The following is a 10912-nucleotide window of genomic DNA, read 5'->3' as shown; positions in this document are numbered from 1 at the left end:
TTCATCTACCGTCCTCGACCAATAGGATTTTTCACCCGATGTCTGCTTAATATTCATTAGGATTTTTACCTTACCTAAATTTAGCATAAGACTTTCTTAGCTACTTAGTTAGATTTATTAAAATCGTAATAATCTTTTGTCATTGTCAACTTGATTCAACGAATTTTATCATTTTACCAATGGGCAAACCTTGAATTAGGAGGAAAAAGCGGTGGAATTAAATGAGGCATTTAATTAATGTGGTTTACTTTTCCATTTCCCTTTTACTACGTTACCTCCCCTTCCATTATTTTAAATTATTTTTAATTAATTAATTAATTTTAAATTATATATATATATATAATATATATATATATATATATCTATATATATATATATATATATATATATATATAATATTTTAGTGTTTAATTGATTGTTCCCAAATCTCAAATCGTTCCCAATCTTTCATTATTGCTGAGAGCGCTCTTCCACCGGCTCCGCTCATTAATTAAACTCACCGTCTCTTCTTCTTCCTCCTCCTCCTCCTCCTATTTCTGGTTCCTCTCCTCTTCTTCTTCTCCTTCCTAGCCTTCGTTTCATTGCTGCTCTTCTTCTTCTTCTTCGTCGTCGTCGTTATCGATTGATCATTTGAAATCGGATGGAGATCGCGGTTGCGTCGAGCGCAGGCAAGAGGGACCTCGTCACGCTCGATCTACTCGGCGCTGAAGCCTCGTCGAAAGATGTGGATTCTGCTGCTCTCAAGATTGCTCCTTTCGCAGATCTCTATCCGCTGGTATGCTGATTCTTGCGCCAATTTCGGGTTTTGGGGTGTGGTTTAGGGTTCTTATTTGTGGGCGGTTGTTTCTGCAGGACCTCAATCTGGGGACCGCGGGAGGGCAGGGCGACGCGGCGGGGACGACGGTGCGTGGGTGCCAGAGCGTGTGTACCATCGAGAAGGTGAAGTGGGCGCTGGAGCGGGTGGCGGAGCGGGAGACGCTCTGCGGGCGGGAGGAGGAGCGGAGGAGGGACGGCGGAGGCGAAGGCGGCGACGGCGGAGGATCTCCCTCGCCGTCCTCGTCCTCGTCGATCACGACGGCGTCGATCAAGCGGCGGCGCGAGGGAGGGGAGGAGGAGTGGGCGGACGGAGGCGACTCAGCCGGGGCCGGCGGGAGCCTCGTCGCCACCGGATGCCCCAACTGCCTCTCGTACGTTCTGATCTCTAAGGGGGACCCGCGCTGCCCCCGCTGCCATTCCCTGGTCGCGCCGCCGCACCCGCCGCAGCACAAGAAACCCCGAATCACCCTGAACTTTTCCCTCTAGACCCCTATTATTTTCGGTTATTACGTGATAAACTTTTCTCTATTTTGTAAAAAGGAACAGAAGTATCAGTATTTTAAATTTCTTCTCCTTTTTTTGTTAAAATTAAATTAAAAAAACCGCACGCTCCTTTCGATAATTTAATTGCGAATCATTTAGTTGTTATTAATTTGCTCTGGTCGTCTGACCCATGAAATCGTATTTATTATTATTTTTAGTTGATTAATGTTAGTATATTTTGGTGAGTACTAGGATCGATCTCATTGTAAATATATATGCTAAACAATAAAGGCTTATGTATACCATTCCATTTATTTTTTATATTTAAAATGACTATTCAAATACTTCATTCACTTATATGAACAATTAAAAATAATAGATGAAATAATTTCAAGCTAAAAAAACAGTTAGCCAATTCAAATACTTCATTTACTAGAATATATATAGTTAATTTCTATTATACATCTTCACTAGCAATCATCAATCAATTGCCTTTTTATTTATGAGTCGACTATTATGTCTAATTCCCACTCAATTCCTAAACTTTATTTACTTCATCCACTTTTCGCCGACAGTCTTCAACCATAACAAATTTGATATCTCAATTTTAATATCTTATTCCATGTGTTTAACTCATAAGTGAAATGAGTTTAATATCTCATTTCACTCATTGCACTGTGGTAAAAAGGTAATTTATTTGTTTTCAGCATTCTCGTTAATTCATCCCTAAATTAATACGGAGAAAATAGATCACGAATGACTACTAGTCATTAGTATAATGGCCAAACTATAAGAGAACATATATTCAAACGCGTTGAGTTTTAATCAATTCACTCGTTGTAAGATTTTTACTTAGAAAGTTACAATGAGTGAAATGAGTTTAATTTGAAGTATTTTGAGACATGCTCATGGAGTTTGGGTGAAATAAGTTTAATTTGAAGTATTTTGAGACATGTTTGAGACATGCTCATAGAGTTCGGTATTAAGAACAGTTAATTATGTGATTCAGTATGTTATCGTAAAAAATATAAGTTGCTTAATTAGTCAAAATTAACTTTAATTTTAAGTATCAAAATAAATACATAAGGAATATCTATTTTTCAAATGCCCCATTACAAACAATTGTTATAGAGAACAGTCAAACAATTGTTATACATTGTAGGGAGGTATCATCTCACCTCTTACTGTTCATCCTAGACTATATAAAAAAAAGAAAGATAAATTATGAAATTAATTTATAACAATATAATCGACCATCGGTTAGGGTAAAAGAAATTTAGGATCATACTGAATTTTGATGAGAATAGGAAACCTAATTTTGATATATTGATTCATCGTTTATGAATGACTAAAAACTAAGATCATTTTTTTAAGGGAAAGGAGGAATACAAAGTGATTCTGTCTAAAATCAGTGGAGATGGTGCGTTGGGTAAGTATCTCTAGTGTTGACTATGTGAAGATTACAAGATAGAAAAGATGACTCCGAACGGTCTTGTATGTCCAAAGGACTGTTAGCAACTGGGTCAAGGAGGGGGTCCCTAACTCAAGTACTCTGACGTTCAAGTCAGTGATCCAGTTGAAGGCGATGAACAATAGCTATGACTATGAGTATATAATATTGTGTAGCATCATATTGCGTACTTGCGCCTATAGATGGAAACCCCCTTTTATAGTGTTATTATTAGTCTATGCACTAATCTCAAAATGTTTTAAAAAAGGATATACTATAAAGATGTTCTGACATCTTTCCTAAAATGGATCTGTAATCCCTGTATTTGACAGGGTGAAAGTTTCTAATATACAATTTGCATATAGAATATTCTCTGTCATACGTAGCACAAAACATCAAAAAGGAATGTGAGGCAGTTGGGTTAAAGGACCCTTAATATGCATAACTAGTCAATAGACCAAGCCTATGATGTAGTCTGATCGGCTATTGCTTACCAAAGTGACCTGGTCAGATTTGAGGAATGTTGCAGGGACCTGTCTTTCGCTCGACCTCTCAATTTGGTACCAGAGTGTGGTCGAACTTAGTGTCCAGTTTGTCCTATCGGCTAGATCACTCGACCAAAATAATTAACTGTGTTAGCCCCAAGTGATGAAGTAAACCTTGCTCTAGATAGCACTGACTCGGCATAGAGTTTTATCAATACTGAAGGGATCAACATCCGACCGACCTAAGGATCCAGTCAGATGACCTCTCGATGGATACAATCGTTTAAGTTATCCTCGAGTATTGACCACCATATCAACTGACCATAGCTTTGATCTGACTCAAGGCCCCACCTTATTCACCACATCTCATCATAAAGTATGTCTATAAAAAAAATTAAAATACATCTGTTTAAAATGTAAAATATTTATTTAGATACTACACTGTATAAAAATTGTATATCTCTTTTTATTAGTATACATGATCCGATGGTAAAGATAGGGCCCTCCCGGTAGGAAGTCAAAGTGGTCAGTATTTAGGGTATGTGTCCGATCGGGCGAGCTACCTTCCCGATTGGCAAGAAGAGCAGCCGGCCCGACACCTTGACAGCTCAGCTTGACGCCGAGCTCCCAACGCTCATGAGGCAAAGAGGGAAGAGACAAAGGCCGAGCGACCATCCCGCTCGGCTAACAGGAGGCACGACATCGACCCGGCAGTCAAGGCTCCCTCGCTCAACAGGGTGGAGTTGGCTATCGAATCACCATCCGAGCGGACATCCAGATCGGCCCGGCCTTGGTGTCGCTGAAGGCGCTAATCGAGTGGTGCCTCCTCTCGGCGCGGTAGGGGATAAAGGAAGCGGTTGGCGATATCTTCTTAGGGACCAGTGTCTCCGATAAGGGGCATGGTCAACGGCGTGGTCAGACAGAGAATCATACGATGGAAAGTTTCACTGTCACATCAGGGATATGCTCATGCTATTAAGGTATGGTGTCAGACACACTTTTCTGACACGTCAATTCCAGATATGCTTTGAGAAGCGTGCACACCTCGGGGAGCGTGCACGTGCCTTTGGGGAGCCCTATATAAGGACCCCCAGACTTCGACGGAGGTACGCTCATCAATTCACTGTAGCTACAGTTCTCATTTCCTCTTTGCCCTACTTCTTTCCGTCGGAGATCTTACTTGAGCGTCGGAGGGACATCGTCGGGGAACCCCTCCCCGGCTCAGCGCTGTACTTGCAGGTCCGCGTCGGCGGGAGATCTACGCCTGCAGAGTCTTCAACCAGTCAACAGGAGTGCCACATCCCCAGCATCCATCGACTTAGCTTCCGAACAGGAACAAATTTGGCGCTGTCTGTGGGAATGTACCTGAATCCGAGCCAAGGAAATGGAAGAAGCTAGACGTCAGCACATTATGACGCTCTCTCAAGAAGAGCTCGACGACATCATACAGGCACGAGCTGCCAAGATAATAGAGCAGCAACAGAAGGCGCTAGCCGATCGGCTGGCACAACAAGCAACCTCAGCCTCTGGAGGCCGAGTGGCGCACGAAGACCAACCGGAACAACTCTCCATATGGGGGCAAAACAAGGGTCCAACCAGAACGCAAGTAGAGGCGCCGCCCGCCCCAATTCCATTCCATCGGGCCTTGTTCCAGGCGCCATCCGAAATTGCGCAAGTGAATCGAGACCGGTCTTCATCAAACGAAGCTCCCGCTCGGGACACGAGAAAAGGCAAAGCGCCCCAAGCTGACTCATCCCCTGACCGGATCAACCGCTAATTCTCCGAGTCAATTCTGCAGGATCCTCTACCGAGGCACTACGTACCCTTGGCGATCGGCGAATACAACGGATCGACTGATCCGGACGACCAACTCGGAAAGTTTGATAATGTCACAACCCTTCATCAATACACAGATGGAGTTAAGTGTCGAGTCTTCCTCACTACGTTATCTGGCTCGGCACAACGTTGGTTTCGAAGATTGCTTGACAGGTCGATTCAGAGTTTCAAGGACTTCAGGACAATCTTCCTCCACCACTTCGCGAGCAGCAGGCGCTATCAGAAGACCAGCGTCAGTCTGTTCTCTATGAAGCAAGGGCCGAGAGAGGCTCTACGGGCCTATATTCAGCGCTTTAACTAGGTGGTCATGGGCATCCCCACGGTCTCATATGAAATTATGATGCATGCCTTCACACAAGGGCTCATAGATGGGGATTTCTTCTGCTTGCTTATTAGGAAGCCACCCCGAGATTGCGACCATATGCTAAAGAAGACCAGCGAGTATATCAACGTGGAGGAAGCTCAGGCATCCCGAAGGAAAGAAGCGCCATCAGAGCCATCGGTGCACGTCGAACGGAGGTCGTCGGTCAGCCACAAGCCTCCGAGAGGGCCCCGAGCCGATGTGATATGACCGCATCAGGAAGCTAGGCCACACGTCGTCCAACACGTGTCTGTCGAAAGGCCAAGGCCCAAGGGAAAGGTATGGACTCCTATATTCTGTACCTTCCATCAATCGACAACCCACAACACCCGCGACTGTCGTGGAGTCTCTGTGGTCGCTCAGCCGACTCCCAGGAGTTACCGCCGCTGATTGCCTTCCCCTGAACTACGATATACTCATCAAGTCCCTTCGAGCTACTAATTTATGTACAGATATAGAAGAAACTTGTCAGACGCTCCGCGCATACGGAATCAAGCTGAACCCAATCAAGTGTCTATTCGGCGTGAAGGGGGGGGGGGATTTCTCAGCTATATAGTCACCGAGCTGGCATCGAGGAAAACCCCAGTAAGGTGAAGGCGCTGCAAGATATGCGGCCGCCAAGGAATTTGAAGGAAGCTCAGCGCCTCACCGGTCGGATAACTGTCTTATCTCGGTTCATCTCTAAGTCTGCCGACCGGAGCCTTCCTTTCTTCAAGATACTGCGTTGAGCTACCAAGTTCCAATGGGACGAGGAGTGCGATCGGGCGTTTGAAGAACTAAAATCATATCTGAATTCCTTTCCTGTATTAGCTAAGCCAACTGCCTGCGAGCCGCTCCATATTTATTTGTCCTCAACCGAGCACGTTGTGGGCTCGGCGTTAGTGCGGCAGAACGGTGAGGAACAACTAGTGTATTTCCTGAGCCATATTTTAAAAGATATTGAATTCCATTACACTGGTCTCGAGAAGCTTTCCTTTGCTTTGGTGATTGACGCTCGGAGACTTCGCCCATATTTCCTCGCGCATACAATCGTGGTGATGACCAACAACCCTCTGGGTAGAGTCCTCCTCAATCCAGAGGCGTCCGAGTAGCTGATTAAGTGGACAACGGAGCTTAGCGAATTCGACATACAATATCGGCCCTGAATGACCATCAAAACACAATCCTTAGCGGACTTTGTCACTGAAGTACAGAATCTCAAGCCAGAAGCCACTTGGAGGATATATGTGGACGGATCGTCCATTTGGCAAGGAAGCGGAGTTGGTGTACTACTGATCTCCCCCCAGGAGGAATGGATGCACTTGTCCGTTCGGTTAGAATACCGGGCAACCAACAACGAGGCCGAATACGAGGCACTCATAGTAGGCCTGCAGGGCGCTCGGCATGTCAGAGCGATCAAGGTCCTGATTCACTCGGATTCCCAGTTAGCCACTCAGCAACTCACCGGAGCATTCAAGATAAGAAACACTCGATTCAAGCTCTACGCTGAGGCCTTTGAAAAGCTAAAGGCCAACTTTCGGAAGGTGGTTATTCAGAAGATACCCCGAGCGGAAAACCAAGTGGCGGACGAGCTGACTAAGCTAGCCAGCTCCATATCACCAATTGTTATATCACAGCCGATCGGGCAAGTATCTCTGGTGGCACACATCGATCGAATGGAAGGACTCACCTTCCCAAATGATTGGAGGACAACACTGATAGAGTTCCTACGATCGGGAATTATGCCCTCCGATTGGGAGGAAACCCACCTGTTGAGAAGAAGAGCAAGAAGATTCACGCTTATAGGGGATCAACTATATAAGAAAACTTTCTCCCGACCCCTGCTAAAATGTGTAGGGCCAGAGGACATCGACTACATTCTACGGGAGATGCATCAAGGAACTTGCAGAGGATACCCAGGCAGTCGGTCATTGGCTAGAAAGATACTGCTGGCCGGATATTTTTGGCCGACCCTCCAAGCAGGTGTCGCTCGAATAGTGTCCACCTGCTTGTCCTTCCAGAAATATCATAGCCTCTCGCACCGACCCGCGGAGGAGATGAAGGCGGTCGCAGTATCCTGCTCGTTCGACCAGTGGGGCATGGATATAGTGGGGTCCTTCCCCATGGCGACCGACCAACAAAAGTGTATGGGATCCATGGGGGATAAATACATGAGTTTAGGGTCAATTGGATGATAAGTTTTCAACAATTGGGATATTGTTCGAAAGCTTTTTGGATGTTAGGCAAAGGGAGAGAAGTAAGGTTTAGTTGGGGAAACCTTAGTGCCTTTGCGTAGGGGGAGCCTTGGGATAGGTTCTTAAAAATCTCTGTGGGGAAATTCCTAGCTCAATGGAATGCATAGATATAGGGGGAGCCTTGGGATAGGTTCCAATGCATGATGCATTATTTCGGCGTTGTAAGTCCAAGTGTGTAGCCTTGGCATCGTAAGTCCATTCGACGTTGTAAGTCCAAGTGTGTAGCCTTGGCATCGTAAGTCCATTCGGCGTTGTAAGTCCAAGTGTGTAGTCTTGGCAACGTAAGTCCATTTGTTTTAGGATATTTATTTGCTATTGTTTTCCCTAATTTAAATGTATTGCCAAAACATCAAAAAGAAGGAGATTGTTAGAGCAATCCAATGGTCCGTGCGACCATGTGTTTTGGTCTTTGAGCAAAGAGTTTAAGTTAGATTCATCCTTGAATTTGATATGTGTATTTGAGTTGTGCAAGTTTACAGGATACACATGTGACCCAGGTTGATGGCTTCGAGTCCAGTAAAGGATGGAGCATCCGAGGGACCGTGGACAATGCAGCGAGGACAAGGGTTAAGGGAAGCGACTTCGAGGCATACGTGAAGGATGTCATTGGGACGAGCTGCGGGCTTGAATGCATCCGAGGGACGAGAGACAAAGGAAGTAGGTTTAAAGGCAAGAGGTCAATGATGCAAAGAAGCATCAAGTGAGTCATAAGGGTGAGGGTACGAGTGCACGAGAGATTGTACTCGGAGTAAAATCCTAGTTTTAGGTTTTACTGTAGCGTTACTGTAAAGTTAATGTAGCAGTACTGTAGCGCTACTGTAGTAGTTGACTGCATGTTTTAGCAGTCGACTGGTGCAGTCGACCGCGCTGTCGACTGGGCAGTCGACTGGGTGCGAACAGAATGGTTCTGTTCGTTTGGTCAGTGTGGATCAGTTGACTGCATGTTTTAGCAGTCGACTGCAAGTTTTAGTAGTCGACTGGTATCGAGCCGTTGGGATGTAATGGTCGAATTTCCACAGAGGGCAGTTGACTGGTAGGCGGGGTTTTCAACCCGTGGCCTATATAACCAAAGCTTGGGAGCTTGGTTATAGTTGACGAAATAGAGGTGGTTAATCTCTATTAGTAGTCTACCTGTGCTCTACCTTGTAAAGAGTCCTTGGTAAGGGTTGTGGTGAGATTTCTCCACCCACAAGGAGCTACGTGAGCTAGCCGGAGGTCTTCCGAGGAGTAATCCACCGACGGATAGGGATCGTCCACCTCAAGGACACGTCATGGAGTAGGAGCTTTATCTCCAAACCACGTAAATGATCGTGTAGCTTGGTTTGCATTCTTTCTTGTCTTTAGTTTAATTTCCTTTAGCTTGTTTGTTTCGTATATTTCACTGCGCCAACTAACAAGTGTAGGAAGATCAATCGATTTGGGGGCACCGTCTATCCAACCCCCCTTCAAGTCGGTCGTCCGATCACCTACAAGTGGTATCAGAGCGAGACCGCTCTCTGTCAGACTAACCACCGATCCCTTACAGAAAGTTCCTACTCGTCGCAGTAGACTACTTCTCCAAATGGGTCGAGGCTGAGCCGCTCGCAAGAATAACCGAACAGATGGTTAAGAAATTCATCTGGCAACACATCATATGTCGATTCGGAATCCCGCGTCGGCTCGTCTCTGACAACGGAAGACAGTTCGCATGACAACATCTCAGAGAATGGTGTGAGGGGTATGGGATTCAACAGGCCTTCACCTCCATAGTGTATCCCCAAAGCAACGGACAAGACGAAGTCGCCAATTGGGAGATTCTGCGAATTCTTCAAGTTCGGCTCGACCACGTCGGAGGCAGCTTAGCGGACGAGCTTCCTAGCGTACTATGGGCAATCTACACGACTCCAAAGGAGGGGACGGGAGCGTCCCCGTTCCACTTGGTTTATGGAGGCGAAGCAGTCATCCCTGTTGAAGTCGGAGTTGAATCCGATCGGGTGCAGCAGTATGGCGAGGACAACGCCGAGCAGCGACTCCTGGAGCTGGACTAAGTGGACGAGGCGCGCGCCAAAGCAATCGTCCGACTGACGGTCTACCGACAGAGGATGCGCCAGAACTACAACAGGTGGGTAATACCTAGATCTTTTCAGGTCGGCGACTTCGTACGGAAGAAGGTGAAGTCGATCGAAGATGTCACCAAGCTGGAGGCTCCTTGGGTCGGACCCTTCAAGGTCGTGGAAAAGCTCCGGTCGGGCGCTTATTACCTAGAGGATGAGGACGGGCGGAGGTTGGAGCGTCCATGGAGTGCAAACCACCTCCAGTCGTACCGAGCTGGGTGAAAAGTGCGCTAATGTAACTAATGACATGTAATCTTCATTTTTTCTGCGTCCTTCAACTACAGGATTAAAATCTAAAGCAAAGGTTTACAAAGTTATCGCCGAGCGGCCAGCCCGTTCTGAAGACCGTCGAGCGGTGATGTTAAACTCCAGAGTCGAAGAAGCGATTATAAAAACCCCGCCTTGAAGACCGTCAAGCGGCGACATTAAACCCCAGAGTCAGAGCGGCGACATTAAACCCCAGAGTCAGAGTGACGACTATAAATAGCCCGCCTTAAAGACCGTCGAGTGGCGACGTTAAACCCCAGAGTCGGAGCGGTGACTATAAAAATCCCGCCCTGAAGACCGTCGAGCGGCGACGTTAAACCCCAGAGTCAGAGCGGTGACTGTAAAAACTCCACCTTGAAGACCGTCGAGCGGCGACGTTAAACCCCAGAGTCGGAGCGGCGACTATAAAAACCCTGTCCTAAAGACCGTCGAGCGGCGACGTTAAACCCCAAAGTCAGAGCGACGACTATAGAAACCCCGCCTTGAAGACCGTCGAGCGGCGACGTTAAACCCCAGAGTCGGAGCGACAACTATAAAAACCTCACCCTGAAGACCGTCGAGCGGCGACGTTAAAACCGAGAGTTGGAGTGGCGACTATAAAAGCCCCGCCTTGAAGACCGTCGAGCGGTGACATTAAACCCCAGAGTTGGAGTGACGACTATAAAAACTCTGCCCTGAAGACCGTCGAGCGGCGACTATAAAAACCCCTCCTTGAAGACCGTCGAGAAGCAACGTTAAACCCCATAGTCGGAGCGGCAACTATAAATATCTGCCCGGAAGACCGTCGAGCGATGACGTTAAAACTATGACTCCATCGATGGTCGAACGGCGACCTTAAGATTCCACCTTGAAAGATCATCTAATAAAGACGTCAAAACCTAGAGTCG

The 10912-nt window shown here is 46.5% G+C and overlaps 1 protein-coding gene across 1 annotated transcript; it reads left to right on the top strand.

The window, feature by feature from the left end:
• Positions 1-429: 429 nt before the first annotated feature.
• LOC122053662 lies at positions 430-1389 on the top strand. The gene is made up of 2 exons (XM_042615663.1): positions 430-775; positions 853-1389. The coding sequence occupies exons 1-2, from the start codon at positions 641-643 to the stop codon at positions 1300-1302; spliced, it is 585 nt and encodes a 194-aa protein (XP_042471597.1). The 5' UTR covers positions 430-640; the 3' UTR covers positions 1303-1389.
• Positions 1390-10912: the final 9523 nt, after the last annotated feature.

The sequence above is a fragment of the Zingiber officinale genome, chromosome 3A (assembly GCF_018446385.1).
Source record: "Zingiber officinale cultivar Zhangliang chromosome 3A, Zo_v1.1, whole genome shotgun sequence".
NCBI classification, from domain to species: domain Eukaryota; kingdom Viridiplantae; phylum Streptophyta; class Magnoliopsida; order Zingiberales; family Zingiberaceae; genus Zingiber; species Zingiber officinale.
Note: the sequence above shows the minus strand (reverse complement) of the source record. Positions and strands in the feature narration are given on the sequence as shown.